The sequence below is a fragment of the Heterodontus francisci genome, chromosome 30, assembly GCF_036365525.1.
Source record: "Heterodontus francisci isolate sHetFra1 chromosome 30, sHetFra1.hap1, whole genome shotgun sequence".
NCBI lineage: Eukaryota > Metazoa > Chordata > Chondrichthyes > Heterodontiformes > Heterodontidae > Heterodontus > Heterodontus francisci.
The window spans coordinates 8,719,538-8,746,738 of NC_090400.1; the positions used below are offsets into that span (position 1 = coordinate 8,719,538).

General features: G+C 42.2%; 1 protein-coding gene across 1 annotated transcript in view; it reads right to left on the reverse strand.

Moving 5' to 3' along the window:
- Positions 1-27,201, reverse strand: part of zzef1 (zinc finger, ZZ-type with EF hand domain 1) — a 305,676-nt gene that overhangs the window by 244,852 nt on the left and 33,623 nt on the right. The window contains 9 exon segments of the mRNA XM_068010068.1: positions 3,146-3,352; positions 5,024-5,135; positions 6,943-7,091; positions 7,727-7,818; positions 8,165-8,266; positions 13,361-13,539; positions 22,103-22,219; positions 22,387-22,597; positions 26,345-26,544. Of these exon segments, the coding sequence (XP_067866169.1) occupies positions 3,146-3,352; positions 5,024-5,135; positions 6,943-7,091; positions 7,727-7,818; positions 8,165-8,266; positions 13,361-13,539; positions 22,103-22,219; positions 22,387-22,597; positions 26,345-26,544 (1,369 nt within the window).

Below are 27,201 nucleotides of genomic sequence, written 5' to 3' on the forward strand. Positions count from 1 at the left end.
TTACCTAGATATCGGGGCAAATTAAACAGACTGAAGGATGTAGGGAACCCAAAGTTACTGTGGTGTTATACTGTGGGACAATGCAGTTGAAAATTATTCTTTTTCCTCAGAGAAAATAATTGCTGACAGCAAAACACAGAAAAAGGCACAATTAAACTTCATATATCTAGATGTTTTTTCAAGTAACACACTCCAATAAATGGTTCTAAAAATGCTTTCCACTTGAAAAATATTAGTCACACACAAAGTGGCTCTAACTACGTGTCTCATAACAGACAGCAAGCAGCAGCTGCAACCCATCAGTGATTCAAAAACCAAGGTAAAGTTCCAAAAATAAAGAGGTAGTCAAGTAATGCCAAAACTAAACTGCAGAACACAAGATTAATAAAATAAACAGCAAATGGCATAACGCAATAATAAATTAAAATGGGTCACAGGTCAGTGGCAGAATGATCCATCCCTGGTGAAGCAAAGAGGACTTGATGAGGAGATACCTAGAGGAATGGAAGCTAGAGAAGGTATCAGAGGGCAAAATAAATTATTGGGAACAACTGTTCTGCAAGTGTTCAGATGACACGTATAAACCACTCAAATATCCTGCAGTCCCATCACCCCAAACTCACCACACTCCACTGGCCATCTGTACCCCAGAAAACTGGTTTCAAGATCCTCATCCTAATGACTTTGAGGATAACTGCACTACATAGCAAAATTCAAGCCATGAAAGAAGTTCCTGGGTTCAATTCACAATCCATACTTTGTTAGTTGATCTTACTGAGGACCTCTGCTCTGGATCACTAATATAGATAGATGTTAGATTAACTGAAGTTAGATTTGTCAAAGAAATGGTGAGGCCAATTAGGGACTAAAAACACTGTGGATAAAAACAGAGAGGAGGTGCTTAAAGGGTTGGCATACTCAAAAGTAGAAAAATCACCTGGTCCAGATGGGATACACCTAGTTTAGTGAGGCAAATAAAGGTGAAGATAGCAGAGGCTCTGGCCACAATGCTCCAATCCTCCTTAGATGAGGGGGTGGTGCACAGGGACTGGAAGATTGCAAGTGTTACACACTTGTTCAAAAAAGGTGCTGGATAAGCCCAGCAACTACAGGTCAGGTTGACAGACAGGTTGGATTTGTTAAAGGCAAATTGTGTTCAACTAACCTAATTTGAGTTCCAAAAAAGTAGTGCGATTGATGTGGATTTTCAAAAAGCATTTGATAAAGTACCATATAATAGACTTGTTAGTAAAATTGAATTCCATGGGATTAAACGGGAGTGGCAATGTCGATATGAAATTGACTAAGAGACAGAAAGCAGAGTAGTGGTGAAGGGTCATTTTTCAGACTGGAGGGAAATATACAGTGGTGTACCTTAGGGATAGGTATGAGGACAACTGCTCTTTCTGATATATATTAATGTCCTACATCTGAGAATATAGAGCATAATTTCAAAGTCTGCAGATGACATAAAACTCAGATATGTAGCAAAGAGTGAGGAGGATAGTAACAGATTTCAGGAGGACATGGACAGACAGGAGAAATGTGCAGATACATGACAGATGCAATTTAACAAATAGTCATGAGGTGATGCATTTTGGCAGGAAGAATGAGAAGCAACATAAATTAAATGGTACAATTCTAAAGGGGCTTCAGGAATAGAGACACATGTGGGAGTACATACACAAATCTTTGAAGGTGGGATCCTTGGCTTTATAAACAAAAGCATCGAATACAAAAGCAAGGAAGTTATGCTAAGCCTTGACAAATCACTGGTTAGGCCCCAGCTGGAGTACTGTGCCCATTTCGGGTACCATACTTTAAGAAGGATTTCAAGAGAGAGTGAGAAGATTTACTAAAACGATAACAAGGATGTGGGGAGTCAAATTACATGGACAGACTCGAGAAGCTGTGTTGCTCTCCTCAGAACAGAGTAGGTTCAGAGGACATTGAATAGAGGCATTAAAATCACCAATTGTTTTGATCAAGGGTAAATAAGGAGAAACTGTTTCCACTGGCAGTTAGGTCAGTAACTAGGGGACAGAGATTTAAGGTAACTGTACATAAGAAATGGGAGCAGTAGACCATATGGCCCATCGAGTCTGCTCCGCCATTCAAAATGATCATGGCTGATCTTAGGATTCAATTACACTTACCTGCCCGCTCCCCATACCTCTAGATTCCCTGAGAACAAAAATCTATCTTCCCCAGCCTTCAATGCATCCAATGATGGAGCGTCCACAACCCTCTGAGGTAGAGAATTCCAAAGAGTCACAACCCTTTGAGTGAAGTAATTTCTCCTCATCTCAGTCCTAAATGATCGGCCCCTTACCCGGGGACTGTGCTGTCATGTTTTCGATTCCCTGACCAGCGGAAATAATTTCTCAGAGTCTACCCTATCCAGCCCCTTTGGAATCTTATATGTTTCAATGAGATCCCCTCTCATTCTTCTAAACTCCAGAGAATACAGGCCCAATTTACTTAGTCTATCAGAGGACAACCCCCTCATCTCGTGAACCTTCACTGCCCTTCCTCCAAAGCAAGTGTATCCTTTCTTCAATGTGGAGACCAAAACTGCACACAGTATTCCAAATGTGGTCTCACCAAAACCCTGTACAATTGTAGCAATACTTCTTTATTCCTGTACTCCAATCCCCTTGCAATAAAGGCCAACATGCCATTAGCCTAAATTAATTTAAATTAATTGACTAAAGAACCAGAGGCGAGAAGAGCGGAAATTTCTTCAGCAGCTAGTTATGATCAGGCTTAAAAGGGTGGCAAGATTCAGAAACAACTTTCAACAGGAATTGGATAAATACTTGAAGGAGAAATATTTGCAGAGCTATGGGGAAAGGGCAAATTGGACAGCTCTTCCAAAGAGTCAGCACAAGCAAGATGGGCCGAATGATCACCTTCTATGCTGCATGATTCTTTGATCCTAAGACAGGAATTAGTTTGGCTGTGATGGATAGCCACCCTCTGGACCTACCTGCAACCAAGTCACCTGGATGAGGGCTGCTGATGCTTGTGGAGTTGGACCCCAGCAAAAGTCACACGAGTGGAGAAAACTTGGAAATAAAAGTTTCATTTTAAGTACAGTATCCTTGAATATTTTATATGGATTAAAAAAAAAGTTACAACATACTGCATCCTGTGCCAGCTGCTGGATAAAGTAGAGTGTCTTCAACACAAGAGTTTGCCCGGTAACAAGACCGCTTGATGCTGTATCAGGGAAAGAGACACATTCTTGATTGGATGGTCTCAAGTAACCACGAATAGTTAGATGCTTGATGCCAATACGCACATTATTCTCATCCTCTTGACGGGGACACAGAAACTTCACCATCAGATACTGGGGAGAAAAATCAAGACAGAATTCAGTCATCATCGCCACAAAACAGGTTGTGAAGGCTGGTACCATTAAACTGTTGCCCTTGTAGAAAGACTTCAACTAAAGTTACTAAAACTATAGATCTGAAACATCAAATGCCTAGAACAAAAATCTCACCACATTACCTGCATACTGTTCATTGTTTACAAGAAACCCACTGGTTTATTCAACAATTGCAGGGACTCTCAAGTTTAAAGCAGACTTTTCACTCAGCTTTATTTGATACAAGTCAAAGGCATAAACTATGTAATATGCATACATATATTTTTAAGATGTCCTAAAGGATAGAAAAACAAATAATTTTAAACTATTTAATGCAATGTAAGCATATAATCTATGAGAAACCTAATTGGACCAGTCATATAAATACGGTGGCTACAACAGCAGGTGGGAGGCTGGGAATTCTGCGGCAAGTAACTCAGTTCCTGACTCCACAACACCTGTCCACCACCTACAATGCATAAGAAAGGAGTGAGATGGAATAATCCCCACTTCTCTGGGTGGGTGCAGCTCCAACAACACTCAAAAAGCTCAACACTATCCAGGATAAAGCAGCCCGCTTGATTGGCACCCCATCCACCAGCTTAAACATTCACTCCCTCCACCACCAGTGCACAGTGGCAGCAGTGTGTACCATCTACAAGATGCACTTCAGCAACTCACCAAGGCTCCTTCGAAGGCACCTTCCAAACATGCGATCTCCATCACCTAGAAGGACAAGGGCAGCAGATGCATGGAAACACCATCACCTGCAAGTTCCCCTCCAGGCCACACACTGTCCTGTTCAGAAATATACTGCAATTCCTTCACTGGCTGTGGGTTAAAATCCTGGAACTCTCAGAGCACTGACTGTACCAGTTTAAGAAAGTAGCTCACCACCACCTTCTCAAGGGCAGTTAGGGACAGGCAATATGTGTTGGCCTTGCCAGAGACACTCTCATCCCATGAGTGAATAAAAAAAATCCAACAACTACATATTTTACTTTTACTGAGTTAGTGCCTGGTTTGGGCCACCAGTACAATATCTTGCTTGTTCAGTCTTTACGACAGTCTACAAGACAGCAAAATCAGATCAGATTTATGAACATATTTCCTTGTGCATTACCAACAGTGCTGATTTAAATTCAAGTTGCATTAGAATGATCATACAACAGTTTGAAAGTTGCATGTCCAACACCACTGCCTAATCACCTAGAAAACCTCTGCAAACAGGCAGCAAGCAGTCACGTTAATACCAAGAGCAAGTCAAATCTTGTTACAATTTGCAGAAATAACCAATACACAGGTGCCACCTACTGGCATCAACTGGAACATCAAGTGCCTGTAACAAAAATCTCACCTGTTTATTGCTTACAAGGAATTCACTGCCATATTCAACAATTGCAGGCTTTCCGGTTTACAGCTTTTACCCAGTTTTATTTGATACAAGTGAAAGACATAAAACTACATAATATATATTTCAGAAAATAAAAAGCAGTATGAAATTTACAGATAGCAAATAGGATTACTGCATCATTACTTGTCTCTCAACTTGAACAGTGAACCCCCAACTATACAAACTCCAGTCAGTTGCAAACTTCCAGCTCGAATGACAAGCACAGATGGAAGTGGTATCGTTGGTACCATCCTTACCTTGCTGATTCGACAGGTCTGTAATTTTACTTCTGTCTCATTCCATTCATCCTCCAGTTCAAACCAGCCAATAGGATCATCTCCATCCAGATCAACGCTCTGACCACTGTGTCTGTTGTAGGGAGAGAGGTAAGAAACCATCAGTTATAAAACAAAATGTCATTTTCAGGACAACAGTAGTAGTTGCCCCTCGATAAGGTAAACACCTGCTTACAATAATGCATTATACTGACCAGAAACATTCTGGCCAAATCTCACCTCAAAATTTGAAAGATAACTGAGCTTCTAGCACATTCGCAACACCCAATTTCTAAATATTATGCCCCCAAGCAGTTTTTTGTTTTGGTTGGGGTGGGGGGGCGAGAAAGCTTGTGGGAGGGAAGGCAATTATCATAAACATTTAACAAGTGTTAAAGACACTGATCATAAGAAATCATATTCAGCATGAAAATCTATTTACAAAATGAAGTTTTCTACATAAAAAGTTGTTTTTGGCCTTTCTTTAACAAAAGACATATTCCTGCAAATTGTTTCAGTGGAGAACTCTACACTTCCCCTCTAAAAGAGGAACAGCTGCTTTCCATCGTGTGAAGATCAGGAAATTGCTATCTGGGAGTCATAGGCATGAATCCATTCACAACACTCCACTTCACGACAACCTTAACAAAATTCCAGGGGCAGGTCCATACTAATGCACAAGTACGCAGCTAACACAGCAATTTAATCTATTCCATGATGATCTTGTGATTAAGTGCTGCTCCTAAATTTATATCTCCACAGATGTCAACAAGGCAATGAGATATGTTCTCAGCACCAGTTTGTAATTGGGCTTTGATACAGATTGTATGCTTCAGACAAAATAACCACTGAAAATTAGCGGCTTCAAACAACCTATTGTGCACATATATAGCATCACAAGTACATCCAACACAGGGAGAACAGGAATTGTACACCATTTGTACAATTGCTTCAGCCAGAAATACTAGGCTGATAAATACAGACTGTACAGAGGGATCTGGGTGTCCTTGTGCATGAATCACAAAATGTTAGTATGCAGGTACAGCAAGCTTTTAGGAATGTTGGTCTTTATTGCAAGTGGGATAGAGTATAAAAGTAGGGAAGTCTTGCTACACCTGTACAGGGCATTGGTGAGACCGCACCTCGACTACTGCGTACAGTTTTGGTCTCCTTACTTGAGGGATACAGTTGCATTGTAAACAGTTCAGAGAAGGTTCCTGGATAAAAAGGGTTATCTTATGAGGAACGGTTGAGCTTATATGAGAGGTGATCTTATTGAAACATATAAGATTCGGAGGGGGCTTGACAGGTTAGATGCTGAAAGGCTGTTTCCCCTCATGGAGGAATCTAGAATTAGGGGACAGACTTTAAAAATAAGGGGCATCCATTTTAAGATGGAGATGAGGAGGAATTTCTTCTCAGAAGATCGTTAATCTTTGGAATTCTCTTCCCCAGAGAGCAGTGGAGGCTGGGTCATTGAATATATTCAGGGCTGAGTTCGACAGATTTTTGATCTACAAGGGATTCTAGGGTTACTGGGGGGCAAGCAGGAAAGTGGAGTTGAGATCACTACCAGATCAGCCATGACCTTATTGAACGGCGGAGAAGGTGAGGGGCCAAATCCCTTACTGCTGCTCTTATTTCTTATGATCTTACTCATCCAACCCTATAAAGTCTTTAAACTGAATAGTTCCTTTACTATGGCAACTATGTATATCACCTGTCTGATGCAGCTCATACAAGTCATACAACATGATTTCACAAAATAGGCACTCAGAAAACACGCACCAGAAACATGCACACTGGTATGTTTTATGCAACGTGTACTTATAACTACTCAGTTTGACAAACTGGAAACAGCCTGATCTGGATTAGTTCGTATAATTTGACACTGGTCTCACCTTTCCTTCACAAACTGTCGGAACTCTTGCAGCTTCCATTTATTGTACTTTTCAAACCTCTTGAAGTGTTTCTCTGCATCAAAGGTTTCTGACTCATCATTATATGCAAAGATTAAACCACACTTGGCTCCTTTACCACCATTATGGACCTGAGTAAAGCACAGAAAAGATGCCATGAACAGACCAGCCGAAACTACTTCACCTTGGGCAGCCAGATATCAGACACATAGGGAAACCCTATAAACATGATTCATGTATGGTGCCTTCAACATGGAAAACTGTCCTGAGGGGAGGGGGCGAAGGCAGAGGGGGCGGGGGCGGGGGCGAGGGCAAGGGAGGAAGGTGCAAGGGAAGAGGATGGAATGGAAAGGGAGGGGGCCATGGGAAGATGACAGTAAGCTTGTTTGAAACAGAGGACTTTTAAAAGCTGAGTAAACTGAGAGCACTAAACGGTACAGATGCCAATGAAGGTTGCAGAGATAGGAGAGTGAAGCTGTGGAAAAATTGAGAATGGTAAAGTTATTAAATTCGAAGCATTGTGAAACATGAAGAGACAATGCATCAGTGAGGAAGTGAAGGCTGGGGGATTGATAAACAAGTGGGACTTTGAACAGGTCAAAATACAAACAGCAGCGCTTTGGATAAGGGAGTTTATAGAGGGGTAAGACAGCGAGGATGGCCAGAAATGAAGTCTAAAAGTGACTGAATCATGAATCTTTCAGTGATGGTTAGACAGGGTCAGAGACTATTGAGCCCATATCTATGTCTATACCAACATACTTACCTTAACCCTGATCTGAGACACCTGGATGGCTAGTTTTGTTCTTGTTGATAGAATGAAGCTGGCTCGTGTATGGCCAGCCTCTGACAGAAATCCTGCAACAGACCAAAGGAAATAAGTTATATTAACTGATACTAAACTATACCCCGCCCGCACACCCCCCCCTCCCCACCCCCGAGTTAAAAACTCCACTCCCCGTCCTCTCCACTGACAAACATCCAAAAGCACCTTCCACCTCAATGTAAAATATTTATCGATACCGCCCCTGGCCTCGATGAAATTCCATCCCCACTACCCCTTATAGAAAGCCCCTCCCCCAGAGACAAATGTTGACTCCATTTTCTCTCTCTCTTTCCCATGCCCTGCCACCCTCACCTCATTTGTCTCTTCCTTCTCACCTCAATGCAGCAGGCCATTAAAAACTACATTTAGAACATTTACCATCTCCCAGCAGTGATTCATAGAGCACAGCAGTAGGCCCAAATCCCTTTTCCTTTCCTTCTTTGGCATCACACGCCTCCACAGTCAATTGCAGTGGCTTCCCTGCAAAGAGAATTGTGAAACCCAATCTTTAACAGGGTGCTTTAAAACACACTAAACAAAAAAAGGGCAAAGTCCCAGGATATACATTAAAGCTGGTAATGAATATTAATTTTTTAAAATAAAATACTGACTTGCTATATATTATGGTTTATTTGGCAGATCACATACTGTACCTTTATAAGCATACTAATTTACAGAAAAGTATTTTTCAAGGCATGGATGGTAAATCATTCCATAGAGTATAATTTGTAAATTGGATTGAAATGCAGCCTGAACTGATGAGTCCTATAAAGTCCTATATTGGATAAACTTAGGGAATAAGAATGGGCACATAGCACAAAGAATTGGCATTAAGATAGTAATGGGAACAGTTGAGATCTTGGGTGAAATGGCAGATTTAACACATTTAATGGTGACAGATGCAGTTCCACCCTGATGTAAAGTCATTAAATTAGGCATAACTGAGAATGTGGATTACAGCTTTAATGACCATGGATAACAAAGCAGAAAAGAGAATCTGGGATTTTGATTCCATGTTTGCAGCGATTGGAAGAAGTGCAAGTCAAATGTTGGCATGCAACTAATGCTGCAACTTACAAGTCTGAAGAGGTGATTTTGATTTTGTATCTAGCCTTGTTCAGGCCGCATCTGGAGTATTGTGTTCATTTTTCGTTGTGTTTCAGAATTATTGTAACAGGTCCAAAGGTGGGCTACACTGCTGTGTCCTAAACTTAGAGGGTTGAGGAAAGATTGACTACCCTGGTGGTTTACAATTTGGACAAGAGGGGGATGAGGGAAGACCTTGATTTGAGGTCTCAATTTGTCATGGGTTTAGAGAGCTCTTCTGTTCGGTGCAAGATTCAAGGGGCACAGTTTAATGTGGAAAGAAAATATAGACAAAGAACAATTTTTAGGAAGGAGATGATGGAATTGTGGTACAATTTATTAGCAAGGATGGTGGTACAGAAAATTGTGTGCAATTTTAAAAGAAGGACTGGGTGAATTTGTGATAGGAAAGGAGATACGGAACAATTAGTTCCAGAATCTCAATAAGGACTCTGATGGGAAGCTTAGAAAGATAGGCTAGATGACCAATGATCTTCTCTTGCCCAAAACATTACTCTGTTAGTATGTTACCTTCTGTCATAAAGAGTTGAAAGCCCCTCACTCTGTAAGCTGCCATTCATCAAATAGCTTTGTCCATTCATGGATACAGGCCCACATCACAAAGCAGCCTGGTTTGGCACAAGTTGTACTGCACTCTAAATCTCACTTTGGGTTGCAGTGAGGATGAGTAAAGTGAAAAATAGAAACTTTCTTAGTGCAGTTGTTCTTCTGAGGTTGTGGTTCAGACACAAAGGAGCACTCATGCCTCTGAGTCAGAAGGTGATGGGTGAGGCCAGAATCCTGGATTTGAGCACATAATCTAGGCTGGTGCTTCAGTGCAGTACTGAGTGAATACTGAGAGGTGCTGTTCTTTGGATAGGACAATAAACCGAGGCACTGCCACTACACATTTAAGTGGTCATTGGATAGACATGTGGATGAAAATGGAATAGTGTAGGTCAGATGGTTTCACAGGTCGGCGCAACATCGAGGGCCGAAGGGCCTGTACTGCGCTGTAATATTCTAATTCTAATTCTAATATACGTCAACTCATTAAAAGCCTTCACACGTCTAGAGATCATTAGATAAACTGTTTATCTGATTGGGCTGCCTTCATTCTTCAAATGACATTCATCCTCCACATGCTTAGTTCAATAGGCTCTGAGCACACTGTCAAGAAAACGTGCTCTGCCAAATGAGAATTTTTAATTCATCGGTTAGAAACCTACATTAAAAAGGAAAGCTGGGATCCTACATTGAACTTTTAAAAACTGGCAGCTAAGATGGCCACCATAATTTGTAGTGAAATACCTCACATTCCAGGCATCAAATTGGAGACACATGTCTAACAAGGCTCCCATCCAGGTCAATGGCTTGGATAACTGAGATTACCCAATATCACCCTCTTTAACAGAACATTCAAAGCCATCTTGAAGCATTCATTAGTGGAGACATGCCTCCAGGTGAATATTGAAACAATGAGACCCGAGAGAGATTAAGAATTCATCTCTCTCCACAGATGCTGCCAGACCTGGAGTATTTCCAGCATTTCTTGTTTTTATTTCAGATTTCCAGCATCTGCAGTATTTTGCTTTTATCGGAGAATTCCTAGGCTTGAATCTAATTAAATTGCAAACGAGGACATCATGTGACCGCCTCTCCATTTGTGAAAACATTAGCAGCCTTTTGCTGCAAAGGGACTACTTCCTGAGACTTTGAGACAGAACTCATGGGGGGTATTCTCTCCCCAGGTGACCGTGGGGTGTTCGAAGCTTGCCTGCTGGCTGGAAAAGATCCAGCGATCTGGTTTCGGTTCTGGGTACTGCCTGTGCGGAGTTTGCAAGTTCTCCGTGACTGCGTGGGTTTCCGCCGGGTGCTCCCTTGTTTTAGTTCCCCCTTGGTGAATCCTTGTTCACCACTTTCCAAATACAAGGTAAAGAAACCAGCACACACACACTTTCTTAGGTTTAAAGAAGACTGACATTTATTAAACAAACTCTAACTCGGTTAATGCCTACGGATACACAACGTGCCCACGCTAGCATGCTTACGCAATACACACATGCAGATAGGGATAGAAAGAGAAGAAAAATAAAGTGGAAAAGTTTGAAGCAATCTCTAAAGAGGGTTTTTTGTTACTGTGCTTCAAGTTTGCTTTAGATTGTAGGTAGATCTTGCTTTTTGTTGGGTCCCAGTATTCTTCTTAAATCTTGTTCACTTGAAGAGACTTTTTTTCTCTTGGGGTTCATGTGTTTTCAGTGGGTTTTGGACTTCCGTGAGAAAGACAGACAGGCAGGAGGTCTTCTTTCAGTTCAGGAGCAAACTGCTTTCTGCAGACTCTCAATTCAAACTGTACAATTCAGAAAAAAACTCCAGACTGCCAAGCAGGTTAGTCATGTGACTAACTGGTTTAACCACGTCTGTTTGTGGATTGTATTTGTAGACCCAGTAAAAACACATAAGGACTTAGTTGAGACAAAGGGCTAGTCACACAACAATACACAGTGTGTTGTTACCATGGGGGTTGGGAAAAAGGAGGGAACAGCACACAGATGGCACAAAGGAATTGCAGACAGTTCAGAAATATAAGCTGAAACAGGAGAGATGCTACCAGATAGTGTCCTTGCACAACCCAGTTAACGAGTTGCTATGGACATGAGATATGATTAGACCCACAGTAGACAATGGGAGAGTGAGAGAAATGAAAGTGCTGGCCAAGCTCTCACTGAAAACAAATAAGGAATTATTATGTCATTATACCAGACCCCCTAACAGTAAGTAAGAGGGGTGGATCTTGAAAACAAAATTTAACCCCTGACTGAAACTGGGAATGGCACAAGACCCCTGGGGAAGAACACTTGAAGACACCCTGAGCCAAGCACTCAGAACAGAAGGGCAGCCGCAAGTCCGAGACCGATCACCTCACGTCTGGATGGGTAGCATCCTGTGCAAGTAGTGAGTGTTCGCACTTGATGATTTAATGTGTAATACAACGTTGATATACCTTTCACCAGTCCGCTTTTGTGAATTCTTTAAGAATAAGTGCAGATTAGGCACAACATATTGGAGCAGGGGATAGCTCCTTTGTTCCAAACACGGTTTGTTAATATGCAAAAATATCTTTCCAGCCAGGGGTCTGGCAACCCCTTGTCACGGGCCTTCTCTTCTTCCCAGAAACAATTTGAAATTTAATATCCATGTGGCAAAATTAATGTGCCTCATATTTGGTCAGTGGGGGGGCCTGCATGACAATATATTATTTTTATTTGTTCTGGATTCTAATCCAACCCAAACTATTCCTCTCCACTCTAATCTATTTGTGTGTGAGATTGTGTGTGAAAGTGTAGAGTAGTTTATTATTTTATCTTGATTAGGTTTTGAGTTAAATACAATAAACTAACCTTTTCTTGTTTGAACTCAAGAAAACCGGTGCAATTGGTTCTTTTATGATCACAACAAAGATAAAAGGGTAAACACATCTACTGTTTAAAAAGGAATAAACCCCATTGTGGTCAAACAAGGGGAAAAACAAGCAGAAGAGCCTTGCGACGCCCCCCACCCCACCCACCCTCACCTGATCCTAACAACACACATCAGATAGCCGATGCTGAATGTGGTCTCCCACACTCCTTCCTCTCAGCCAACACTGCCAAACACAGATTAAATGGGTAAATATTGCATTATGGGATCATGCTATGCAGAAAATGATAATTTTAACTAATGACTCATTCAATTTTGCCAAATTGAAATTTGATCATGCAGTGTGCTGTAAATCTCTGGCATGTTGTCTGTAACAAGGATTCTGCTTGCCCCTCCCAGAATGAGAAATTCCCAAAGAAAATGGATCATACCCATGTAAACAGTGGGTTACCAATCATTTAAAAGGTTGAAAATGTAAACTTGAACCAGTTCAAACATACTTTCTTGGGTTCTAGTTTGTGACAGCTCTCAATGATCTTGAAGTGTCAGCCTTAAGTCACCTCTGAGACAGAAGACTGAAGTGTGAAGTGATTCATTTTGGTAGAAAGAACGTGGAGAGACAATATAAAATGGGTACAATTCAAAAGGGGGTGCAGGAGCAGAGGGACCAAGGTGTATCCGTGCATAAGTCACTGAAGGTGACAGGACAAGTTGAGAGCAGTTAATAAAGCATACAGTAACCTGGGCTTTATCAACAGGAGCACAGAATACAAGAACAAGGAAGTTATGCTAAACTTGTATAAAATACTGGTTTGGCTTCAACTGGAGTATTGTGTCCAGTTCTGGGCAGCACACTTTTTACTACAGTAAGAGCAGCATATACTCAGCTGTTGAGGAGGGAACACGCACTGTAGCATATTATATGAAGAATAAGTGAGTGGCAGTGAGTGAGATAGATATGACAGCAGAATGGAGCAGGCTCAATCCATGAGCTCAATGAAAGACCCTCCCATACCTTTTCACTGTATAAAGTGTATTTTATTGAACAAAATGCACAGTAAAATTTACCATATTTCTGAAGCTGGTTTAGTCGTACAGATGCCATTGCAGTGAGGAGTGGGGATGCCTCATACTGTGTGTCTAAGTGGTCAGTGATGGTCAAAAGCGATGTCATCACTTTGGCTATGCTTCCTCTGGCCAAAGCAAATGCCAGGAGAGTCAACTCTGCTTCAGGACTAGCACAGCAACTGTAACAGTAAAGGTATATTACTCAACAATAATTTAAAACAATATTGTGGGGGTGGGGGAGAAATGACTTCAGACAGTTTCTGGTACATGATAGTCAGGAAATTGCTTAATGCAATTATTTCTACATCAATTTAAAAAATTTCAAAATATCGCACTTGTCAAATAATTACACTTTTGTTTTCACTTTCAACAAATTATGTGACATAACTGAACAAAATCCAGGTGCACTAGTGATAGATATTATTTTATAACAAGTATCAGAATCATCTAAAAAAGGTCTAATTTCTTTTATATGACGATGATGAAACAAAATTGGATCAAATTTCTATGGTACCAAATTCTTCTGCATCTTACATTGATTTTGTATTGTGTTTAGGTAATGGAATTGCCATACTGCTGTAGAAATTAGCCGTCATCTGAAGCACTCTAAAGAATGCATATTGCATTTTGTACAGCAGCTAATTCATGCCTAATCAGTGCAGTTAGTAAAGTTACTCTCACTTTCATCCTCTCTACAAGTGACTTCCAAACACATCCTCAACCCAAACCCAAAATCCCAACAGTACAATAATAATCAATATGGTATTCCATTAGGGTACAATAATGTACTGGTTATGTTATCAGATTAGTAACAAAGAGACGTGGACTAATAAGCCAGGAGTTCAAATCCCACGACTGCAGTTTAAAAATTTGAATTGAGCTTTAAATATCTAGAAATAAAAAGATGTCATCAGTATGTATGATCATGAATTTGTTGGATTGTCATATAAACCAAATTGGTTTACTGAAGAACCCGACTGTTCTTACCCAGTCAAGGCAATATGTGACTCTTAACTTCTCTTTGAAGCGGCATAGCAAGCTACCCAAGCTATTCAAGTGGTTGAAGAATGCCTTTCCAGGGTATTAAATGCCAGCCTTGCCCATATTCAGAGAATGAATAATTTAAAAAATGAACGTAGCTCATAAAATATGTTTCCTTCACAGGTTCAGAATAATACATGAACTAAAGCAAAAGCCAAACTGCTATCTGAAGTGGCTAGGTTGTTGTGTAGTGCCGACGTAACTGTACAATTGGTACACTCCAGATATAGAGACAATTTCTTCCAGAATCTAAGTTTAATATCCAAATCCAATTCAAAAAATATTCAACTGGTTTCATTTTTCTTCAAGAGATTTTGTCAAATGAGTGTAAAGAGGGAACTTCACTTATTTTGAAACAGTCAAGCTTTCATTTCCTCCAAGCAGCCCTCAGTTACATATTCCTACTAAACTAATGTGAATGTGACAAGATATTTTGTTTTTTTGTGTGAAGAGAGTAGGCATAAATGGATCATTTTCTGGTTGGCAAGATGTAACGAGTGGTGTGCCACAGGGATCTGTACTGGGGCCTCAACTTTTTACAATTTATATAAATGATTTAGAATGAAGGGACCGAAGGTATGGTTGCTTTATTTGCTGATGACACAAAGATAGGTAGGAAAGTAACTAGTAAAGAGGACATAAGGAGGCTACAAAGGGATACATAGGTTAAGTGAGTGGGCAAATGGAGTACAATGTGGGAAAGTGGGAAATTGTCCATTTTGGCAGGAAGAATAAAAAAGCATATTATCTAAATGGTGAGAGATTGCAGAGCTCTGAGATGCAAAGGGATCTGGGTATCCTAGTGCATGAATCGCAAAAGGTTAGTATGCAGGTACAGCACATAATTAGAAAAGCTAATAGAATGTTATCGTCTATCGCGAGGGGAACGGAATACAAAAGTAGAGCGGTTATGCTTCAGTTATACAGGGCATTGGTGAGACCACATCTAGAGTACTGTGTACAGTACTGGTCTCCTTATTTAAGGAAGGATGTAAATGCATTGGAGGCAGTTCAGAGAAGGTTTACTAGACTAATATCTGGAATGGGTGGCCTGTCTTAGGAGGAAAGATTGGACAGGCTAGGCTTGTATCCGCTGGAATTTAGAAGAGCAAGAGGCGACTTGATTGAAGCATACAAGATCCTGAGGGGTCTTGACAGGGTGGATGTGGAAAGGATGTTTCCCCCTGTGGGAGAATCTCGAATAAGGGGTCGCCCATTTAAGACAGATGAGGAGAATTTTTTTCTCTGAGGGCTGAGTCTTTGGAATTCTATTCCTCAAAAGGCGGTAGAAGCAGAGTCTTTGAATATTTTTAAGGCAGTGGTAGATAGATTCTTGATAAGCAAGGGGGTAGAAGGTTATCGGGGGTAGGTGGAAATGTGGAGTAATCAGTTCAGCCATGAACTTATTGAATGGCGGAGCAGGCTAGAGAGGTCGAGCGGCCTACTCCTGCTCCTAATTCGTACATTCATCTGTATGTTAGTACAACATAGTTAAGAACAGAAAATGCTGGAAATATTCAACAGCATGAGTGGCAAGAGAAACAAAGTTAACACTTCAGGTTGATGACCTTTCATTAGAATCGGGAAAAATTAGAGAATCATTACCAAGAGCTGCAATCTGAAGAAAACTGGAGCAGTGATTATGATCTGAAACTGTTGAACTCAATGTTGAATCCGAAAGGTTGTAAAGTGCCTAATCAAAAGATGAAGTGCTGTTCATCGAGCTTCCATGGAGCTTCATTAGAACAATGTAGGAGGCCAAGGACAGACAGGTTCGAGTGGGAGCGGGGTGAAGAATTAAATTGACAAGAGATCAGAAACTCAGCATCACATCTGTGCTCTGAATGGAGTTGTTCTGCAAAGAGATCACCCAATCTACATTTGGTCTCCCCAATGTAGAGGAGACTGCATTGTGAGCAGCGAATACAGCATATTAAATCGAGAGTACAGGATAATCGCTATTTCGCCTGGGAGGAGTGGGCCCTGGATGCTAGAAAGGAAGGAGCTAAATGGGCAGGCATTGCATTTCCTGTGCTTGCAAGGAAGTTGCCATGAGAAGAGAAGGGGGTATTGGGGGTACAGAGATTGGAAATCCAGAGATGAGACAGTTAGAGCCAGGAAACTGAAGACTGTTAAAGTGGCAGAAGGGAGTCAGAAGAATCAGGTTCCAACATCAAATCCTTTGAAACCTCCATCCCCTATCAGGGCAGCCTGAGAGCTTCTTCCTGCAATGGAGGCTCAACCAGTGCCAGTCAATCACCAACCTCTTTCCCCTGTCTGAATTGGTTCTCACATTCACCTTTTCCTTTGACTCCACTCACTTCCTCCAAATAAAAGGTGTTGCTATGTGAATTCATAGGGGTCTTAGCTATGCATGCCTTTTCTTGTGATATGTGGAACATTCTTTCTTCCAGTCCTATTCAGATCACCTCCCTCAAATTTTTTTTTTTAGGGATACTGATGAATGTATTCGTCCCTTGCACCCACTTCCCCCCCCCCCACACCCTCCCCCCTCGCACCCCCTTCCCTCTCCCTCCATGAAATCACACAGCTTACTTGTTAGCTCCTATCCCTGAGCAGGGGCCCTAACAACCCCACTGCCTTGTGGGCATCTTGGGAGATACCAAGGCTAAGGGAGTAAACCCTTAAATCTGGAGGCAAACCCCGAAGGCGGTCACGTGTCTGGCAGTTCCTGCAGCCAAACGTCATGCTCTGCACTTATTTGGAACCCACTAGGAAGGCCGAGAGGGGGGTTTTGACACTTGGGCAACTCACAACCTCCAAACATCCGCCCAGGCATGCGCCACGGAGAGGTCACTCCATAGTCGCCTCACAGCGACCAAAACACGGAAGGCAGCAGTTACGGGTTATAAGTCCAGCTCAACTGGCATAGAGATTGGGCGCCACGGGTTGCCTTTGATGGCGTGAGAGAGGTCATCGCATCTCACTGGACAGCTACCGTCCGCCTCAAACTGGGCAGCCCCCGGTCAGTAAGGTTCTGTCCCGCCACAGTACACCTGCTTCAATGGGTGCTTGGAGCTCAGGGTCATTGCCCGACAAGTGGACTGTAACACCGCACCAAACAGCACGACAAAAAAAGGAAAGAAGGTACCAGCCCTTCGTTTTGCAAGCTGGAACATCAGAACTGTGTCCTGGCCTGTCGGAAGACCTTACACAAATCAACGATTCTTGGAAGACTGCCATCATCAACAACGAGCTCAGTGGACTCAATGTGGACATTGCAGCACTTCAGGAGACACGCCTCCCTGCGAGCGGATCTCTGAGAGAGTAAGACTACACCTTCTTCTGGCAGGGTAGGGATCCTGAAGAACCAAAACAGCATGGAGTGGGCTTCTCCATCAGAAACTCTTTGCTCAGCATGATGGAGCCACCCTCAAATGGCTCGGAACGCATACTGTTGATCCGACTGCTCACCACCTCTGGTCCAGTACACTTACTCCGCATCTATGCTCCAACACTCTGCTCCCCACCTGAAATTAAAGACCAGTTCTACGAGGAACTCCATAATATCATTAGTAGCATTCCCAATATCGAACATTTGTTCCTGCTGGGGGACTTAAATGCCAAGGTTGGGGTTGACCATGACTCATGGCCCTCCTGCCTTGGGCGCCATGGCATTGGAAGGATGAATGAGAATCGACAGAGACTGCTGGAGTTCTGTACCTATCACAACTTCTGCATCACCAACTCGTTCGTTCATACTAAACCCTGCCACCAGATTTCATGGAGGCACCCAAGATCACGTTGTTGGCACCAGCTGGACCTCATCGTCACAAGGCGAGCCTCTATAAACAATGTCCAAATCTTGAGATTCCACAGCTTCCACAGTGCTGACTGCGACACCGACCACTCCCTGGTGTGCAGTAAAGTTAAACTCAAACCAAAGAAGCTGCATCACTCCAAGCAGAAGAGCCGCCTGTGCATCAACACTAATAGAATTTCTTATCCACAGCTGTTACATAAGTTTCTAAATTCACTTGAAAAGGCCCTTCAAAACACTCCTACAGGGGATGCAGAGATCAAGTGGGCCCACATCAGCGACACCATCAATGACTCAGCAATGACCACCAATGGCAAATGTGAGAAGCAGAATGCAGACTGCTTTCAATCTCACTTTGAAGAGCTGGAACCTGTCATAGCCGCTAAGCGCATTGCACTGTTGAACTACAAGAAAGCCCCCAGCGAGTTAACATCCGTAGCACTTAAAGCAGCCAGAAGCACTGCACAAAGAACAGCCAGGCGCTGCGCAAATGACTACTGGCAACACCTATGCAGTCATATTCAGCTGGCCTCTGACATCGGAAACATCAGAGGAATGTATGATGGCATTAAGAGAGCTTTTGGGCCAACCATCAAGAAGAGCGCCCCCCTCAAGTCTAAATCAGGGGACACGATCACTGACCAATGCAAGCAAATGGACCGCTGGGTGGAGCACTACCTAGAACTGTACGCCAGGGAAAATGTTGTCACTGAGACCGCCCTCAATGCAGCCCAGTCTCTGCTGGTCATGGATGAGCTGGACAAACAGCCAACAAAATCAGAATTCAGTGATGCCATTGATTCTCTAGCTAGTGGAAAAGTCACTGGGAAGGACGGCATTACCCCTGAAATAATCAAGAGTGCCAAGCCTGCTATACCCTCAGCACTGTACGAACTGCTTTGCCTGTGCTGGGACGAGGACATGCACGATGCCAATATCATCCTCCATAAGAACAAGGGTGACCACGGTGACTGCAACAACTACCGTGGAATTTCCCTGCTCAGTATAGAGGGTAAAAGTCTTCACTCGAGTCGTTTTAAACAGGCTCCAGAAACTGGCTGAGCGTGTCTACCCTGAGACACAGTGTAGCTTCCGAGCGGAGAGATCCACCATTGACATGCTGTTCTCCCTTCGCCAGCTACAGGAGAAATGCCGCGAACAGATGCCCCTCTGCGTTGCTTTCATTGATCTCACCAAAGCCTTTGACCTCTTCAGCAGACGTGGTCTCTTCAGACTACAGGCAAAGATCGGATGTCCACCAAAGCTACTAAGTATCATCACCTCATTCCATGACAATATGAAAGACACAATTCAGCATAGCTGCGCCTCATAAGACCTCTTTCCTATCCTGAGTGGCGTGAAACAAGGCTGTGTTCTCGCACCTACACTGTTTGGGATCATCTTCTCCCTGCTGCTCTCACATGCGTTCAAGTCTTCAGAAGAAGGAATTATTCTCCACACAAGATTAGATGGCAGGTTGTTCAACCTTGCCCGTCTAAGAGCAAAGACCAAAGTGCAGAAGGCCTCATCAGGGAACTCCTCTTTGCTGACGATGCTGCTTTAACGTCTCACACTGAAGAGTGCCTGCAGAGACTCATCGACAGGATTGCGGCTGCCTGCAATGAATTTGGCCTAACCATCAGCCTCAAGAAAACGAACATCATGGGACAGGATGTCAGAAATGCTCCATCCATCAATATTGGCGACCACGCTCTGGAAGTGGTTCAAGAGTTCACCTACCTAGGCTCAACTATCACCAGTAACCTGTCTCTCGATGCAGAAATCAACAAGGGCATGGGAAAGGCTTCCACTGCTATGTCCAGACTGGCCAAGAGAGTGTGGGAAAATTGCACACTGACAAGGAACACAAAAGTCCAAGTGTATCAGGCCTGCGTCCTCAGTCCCTTGCTCTACGGCAGCAAGGCCTGGACAACGTATGTCAGCCAAGAGTGACGTCTCAATTCATTCCATCTGCGCTGCCTCCAGAGATTCCATGGCATCAGGTGGCAGGACCGTATCTCCAACACAGAAGTCCTCAAGACGGCCAACATCCCCAGTATATAAACCCTATTGAGCCAGCGGCACTGAAGATGGCTTGGCCATGTGAGCCGCATGGAAGATGGCAGGATCCCCAAGGACACATTGTACAGCGAGCACATCACTGGTATCAAACCCACCGGCCGTCCATGTCTCCGCTTTAAAGACATCTGCAAATGCCACATGAAGTCCTGTGACATTGATCACAAGTCGTGGGAGTCAGTTGCCAGTGATAGCCAGAGCTGGCAGACAGCCATAAAGGCGGGGCTAAAGAGTGGCGAGTCGAAGAGACTTAGCTGTTGGCAAAAAAATGACAAAAGCGCAAGAAGAGAGCCAACTGTGTAACAGCCCCAACAACCAATTTTATCTGCAGCGCCTGTGGAAGAGTCTGTCACTCTAGAATTGGCCTTTATAGCCACTCCAGGTGCTGCTTCACAAACCACTGACCACCTCCAGGCGCTTACCCATTGTCTCTTGAGACGAGGAGGCCAAAGAGGAGATTGGTGCAATTTCCTGCTCTTTCCCGAACTGGAAACTTTCATCAACTTTACCTCTGATCTCTACCCTTCGGGCACCTTCATATGGTCCATCTCCGATGCTTCCCTTCCTCAACTTCTGGGGATAGGCTGTTATCCCATAATCACTATAAGCCCAATGAATCCCACCTTGATGACACTTTCTCCCATCCCACTTCCTGCAAGGACTCTATTCAATTCTCCCAGTTTCAATCTCCGTCGCATCTGTTCTGACAATGCCACCTTCCATACCAGCACTTCCAATATGTCTTCCTTTTTCCTCAACCAAGGATTCCCCTCCACCATGGTTGGCAGGAACCTGGACCGCATCCATACCATTTCCCTTGCTTCTGTTCTTGCTTCTTCCCTGAACAATGATAGGGTTATCCTTATCCTCATTTTACACCCCACCAGCCTTCATATTCAGATCATCCTTTGCGCTATTTCTGCCACTGGCAGTGCATATCCACCACCAAACAAATCTTCCACTCCCTTCTCAGCATTTCAAAAGAACCATTCCCACCGCAACACCCTAGTCTGCTCTTCAATAACCCCTGATGCCCACATCCTTTCCCATGGCACCTTTTTATGCAAGCGCAGGAGATGCAACACCTGTCCTTTTACCTCTGCCCTTCCCACCATCCAGGGCCACAAATACTCCTTCCAGGTGAAAGAGTGATTTATTTGTACTTCTTTCAACTTAGTATATTGTATTTGCTGTTCATGAGGTGGCCTGCTCTACACTAGGGAGACCAAATGCAGATTTGGATGATCGCTTTACGAAACACCTCTGTTAGTCTGCATACATGATGAGCTTCCAGTTGCTGTCATTTTAATTCTCTGTCCCACTCCACTCTGACCTCTTTGTGGTATTCACCGAGGACTACAGTTTTTTGTTTTAACAAAAAGGACAGTTATTGAAACCATCACAGAGATTTGAGAGATTTAGGTATGAAGTTGTTTCATTTGGATATTCACTATTACCATGAAGGTCACAAAAAGGTTTTTATTGGGGCTAATTGCTATAACGTAAGCTATAATAATCTAGTAAATACACAACTTGCATTTATATAGTACCTTTAACCAAGCAAAACATCCCAAGGCAATTATCAAACAAAATTTGACACAGAGCCACATAAGGAACATGCTAAAAGGAGAGAGAGGGAGGTGAAGTGGTGGGGTCTGGGAAGGGAATTGTTTAGCTTAGGGCCTTGACATCTCAAGGCATGGCTGTCAATGATGGGGTGAAGGAAATCAAAGATGCACAAGAGGCCAGAATTGGAGGAACACAGTTCTCAAAGGGTCGTAGAGCTGGAGGAAGTTCAAAATCTATTCATCAATTCAAATTATGACAAACAAACAATTTACCCTGCAATCCTGCTGAGGAAACTGTCCACTTTCTCTAGAACGTTTGACGACATGAAACTGGGCAGCTCTGTGGATCCCGCAGTGAGGGACAGGGGTGGCATGTGCTGCAGTGCTTTTCTAAAAAATGAAAGAGCAGCAAGTTATTCTTCTGAAATCAGTATTATTGGTGCCAGCAATTGACGGCTGAGAAAAAAAAATACTCTGCATCAATATAGATGCACGAGATTGGGAATCATCATCCCTGGCTCAATTAGAATTTGAATGTAGCAATGAGAACTACTTACTGCGTAATTCGTAGGACATTTTGGGCCAGATCAGGGTTTGTTTCTATGGAAGCAGTCACCAACGTTGTTAGTAAGGTCAAGTACCAAATCGCAGAGGCATCAGATACTGACACTCCAGGTTTCTTCACAACCTGGTATCCCATAGTCTTAAGTCCATGAATCCTTGTGTCACAGCCATCACCATGACAACGCTTAATATTTATCTGTACAACTTATTAGAAAAAGACAAAAAAATCACTCTGCTGTTTCATTACCCTCTTGTTCCTACTTCGTATAACTAATTTACAAATCATTTTTACCGAGTGTACTTTATTTTATGAAAATGTATGGGCTAATTAAGAAGTCTTAACTTTACACTTAAATAGTATTCATTCCAGATAAGCAATTATTTATAATGATTAAACCTCTGAAGACACGAATGACAATTATTTCAGGTCATCTGTCCTATACATCATTCTGGGAACTAAAGCCATAATCATGTTTTGCCAAACAGGTGGCGTTAGGTATGAGTACGCATTTCTCTGTGTATAACCTTTAGACCCCAATCACCCACGATATTCATGCCCATGAGCTTCTTCCTGTCCCTCCACAACCCCCACTACTTTCCCCATGGTCAGTCTGTCTTAATGTTCCATTCTTAAAGTATTCAAGCATAAACTTTCTAATTCTCAAAATGAATGGACAGAAACTCAGCCTGGAGGTATACAACTTCCCGAGGTGTGTTCCTGGCTTATGGAAGTGGAAGTGGCACTGAGTTTGCTGATTATCCCTTTCCTTGCAGTATCAGTCAGACAAACTTCAAGAGCACTAATATAATATTGCTCTTTATATTGTAATGTTAGCCTTTTGCTATATGATTCTTAAATTGTAATATCTTAAAATATGCAGCAATTCTAAGGTTTTAACCAACAGTTTAATGAGAAAAGTTAATGGGGGACATGGGTAAGAAAGGCTTATTAACTTCAGCAGTACAAACACTGGACAGGCAAAAAAGCTCCCTTTGTACATTCATTACAAGGGAGGCTTGAAGCCTTACTTAAAATAAGCACCTGCCTGAGAGTCCATAATCTGGAAGGTTAGGAAGTGTGATTCTTGTAGTCAAGGAAAGGGAATTAGAAACAGAGATGATGAAAGATTTGTAGCTGCAAGGAGAGTACAGAATTAAATCAGTGTTGAATGATATATAATTGAAGATGTAATTATGAAATATGCGAATTGTCACAGGAGGGATAAGAAAAGGTATAAAAAAGGGCGTTGGAAAAGACGCTTTAGAATTTGATTAAGGTCTAATCAGCCTGCAGGGAGAGCTCGGAATTGTAACGCATTTGAATTCTCCAGGAACTCAAGATTTTGTCCCAAGTACAGCTGTTAAGTGTATGTTTAACTATTGTATGCTTAATAAATCAATGAGATCTCACATTCAATATTGCGAGCCGTATTACTTTGATAAGAGCACACATATTTACCTACTCTATAATACAATTTTTAATAAACATACGTTTCCATAAATAAATGTTCTCAAAATGTGCTAAGTTTCCAAGTTTTACCAAAAAGGTTTTAAGCCTATAAAACTGTTCAGGAGAGCTTTTAACTAAAAGAGAGGCAAGTTGCATAAAAATATCTTTCCAACCATCAAAGAAGCCACTATCACAGGTGCTGCTGTTCACAGTACAATCTGTCTGAGCAGTGCGGAACAGAAAACAGCAAATTTAAAGACCAGACTTGTCTGGAATAAAGCAATGAGTATTCAATCTCTAGCTGCTTTCAAAATATTTTGAAAAAAGCAAGAAGCTCTTAAATCTTTACATGGTTGGGGGATCAATGATTCACCTTTCACAGATAGCATGGTGGGGAAACTGTACAAGTTGTACATGCTCAGAATGTACAGCTGTAATTGAAAGTCTTTTCAACTTGTGAGATAAAGGTATGCATTCAAAGCCCAGGCTAATTTGGACATTAGAAATTTCAGTTACTAAGAAAAATTGCAATCAAAATGTTTCACAAAATGCACTGACTCATTTGACTAGTTGATCAACAAGCCATTATAGCGAAAAGCTGATATTATAAAATGTCAGTTCAATATAACCACTGTGCATTTCTTCCCATTTGAAAAGCAGAACACAGGAAGTAGCGTTAGTGCGTGCAGGAAGCGCATGCCATATGCAATATTTTTATTAATATGTAAAATGTATATATAATGCACATATTTCTCATGCACATTATGAAGCATCAGCCCATTTTTAAAACAGTGCATAAAAGCAAAGTTCTAATCATGTTGTGTAGACATGCTAAAGAAATCTTGGAATAATATAGCACAGAAGGAGGCCATTCTACGATCATGCCTGCGCTGGCTCTTTTTCAAAGAGCTATCCAATTAGTCCCACTCCCCTGCTCTTCCCCATAGTCTTGTAATTTTTTTTTCCTTTTTAAGTGTCTATCCAATATCCCTTTGAAAGGATGATAATGCAGGATTTCACACAAGTTCCAGCATAGATCACATCTATTCTACAAGTCTGTACATATTTATAGACCAAAAAAGATGGATAGTTCAGAAACTATATAACATTGTTTTTGTTGCAGCTGTTAAAGACCAGGCAAAATAATCAATTCCAAGATAACTACTTTTCCTTCTTCCTGCTGCAATAGTTGCATTTGAAACAACTTGGTCAAACTAAATAGAGTGAATTAAGCAAGTAGCTGTGTTGTATAAAAAAAATCCTTGCACAATATAATCCCATGCCTGAGCTAATCACGGTGTCATGAAAACCCTATATGCCAACTGGGAAATATTAATCTCATCGGTTGGAACCTTGCATTAGACCTTTACTGGAAATTCTTACAAGTAAATTAAAAAGGTAAACTGGCAGCCAAGATGGCCACTGCAATTTACATGTGAAACACCAAAAGATCAGACTGGAGATGACACGACACAACTGACTCGCCCTAGTCACAGCCATGGGGTGCTCTCTGATTAAATCACCTGGAATGGCCTTATTAGCACAGTCATCAGGGACCATCTGCACCTATTGACTTTGAAAGAGCCAACCTCCAAGTGTGACAGGACAGTTTGAGGTGTAGCGCCTTGAATCTCAGAAGATTCCAGAAGGACCTCATTAAAACAACGAAGGGGCTTGATGGTGACAAGTGACTGCGAAGCTCTGGAGAGACTAAGCTTGGTCACCCAGAAAGCAGACATGGGGTAACTGAAAAACCATCAACGAAGCACGTCTCTCACACTCTCTCCCCAGTAAACATCAAGAGAAGACCCGGCTGCAACTGGTAAAGCCCCTCAAGTCTACAGACCACCACAGCCAGCAACTACGGGATAAGGATCAAACCCCTCTTCTGCCTTAAGGAGCCCTGAGAAAAGCAAGCCCACCACTGTGCACGTGGCCCAGCGAGGACTTCAGGACTACAACTTCAGCTGAGGACTTGAGATTTAAAACTGTATTTAAATTCCATTTATTCTGGACTCTACTCTGGCCACCAAATCAGTTTTCCCTCTGTAATCTATTTGTGCGTGTGCGCCTCTCCTGTGCATGTGTAGTGTATTTTGAGTAAATTTTAACCAGTTTAGAGTATTAAGAGTAATAAACTTACATCTTTCTTGTTTAAACTAAAGAAAGCCTGTCTGATTGGTTCTTCTGCAATTACATTAGATGAACAGGAGCAAGCACTCGCTGAGGTGGTAAGTTCTCTGCGGTCAAATCAGAAAAGGGGCGAAAGGGGAGCCTGAAACCCTCACCTGGCCGTAACAATGGTGATTTAGAATTTTGTAATGCAGTTGGCATAATGAATCACATCAACATTAATTTTCAGATTACTGCCAATAACAGAAATCTGATCTAGACCAATACTGAAAACAATCAGTTAGTTAACTGCTTGCTTAATGCGAGGCAAGATTAAACTGACAGTTTATATCCTTATCTGAGCCATAGCAAAAACTCTGTACAATTACTTGGGTGGTTGATGTTTGCATTTTCCAGCAGAGTAACATATCCAGTCATGTTACTGGGGATACGGACATCACGGATTTCCTGCAGATTGCTGGGGTTCCTCCCCAAAGATACGGTCACCTGCTGTGGCATGTAACTTTGATCACTAGCAGACACTGCTATCGATAAGTGCTTCAGTACAATATCAGGCTTTAACCGCAACCTACAAAATAAAGAGCAAATTCATTCTTCCTTATCCTTTTTTTTAAAAAAACATATGACAGTGCACTCTGGTGGACCTTGCATGTACACCGCACAGTAGCAGGATAACAGTTTATTTCTTCTTCCTCCACCTCTCCCTTTCAGCCCAGAGTTTGGCAAATTTCCCAGATGCTTTGATCTCAGTTGGGCCAATTTTTTTTCTGAGTAAGGAGGGGTGACAGAGAAAGAAACAAAAAGGATAGACATGGGTCACTTTCACACATCTTTTGACAACATGCTAATAAAGAGCAAAAAAAAAATGAAGATACTGGAAATCAAACAAAATCAACAAATGCGGGAAACACTCAAGTCAGTCAGTATCTGTAGAGAACAGATGAGATAACGCGTTTGGTATGGAACCTTCATCAAATCTCAAAGGTCCTACTGTGGAACTGTCCAACATTCTACCCACCGTTCTCTGGTGAGGGGTGCAGTAAAGAGATAAAATAGCCATAAGCATACTGTAAATAAATTTCAGCAAAATGTCAGGCCACTGGACCTTTCCAGCCTGCACCGAATCCAGACTCTCTCAGGGACTCATTTTGCACATTTTGGTGCTGTCTTCCCAAACTAATCCAATTTTCTTGTTTTCTCCACGCACTTTGATACTCTTCTTAAA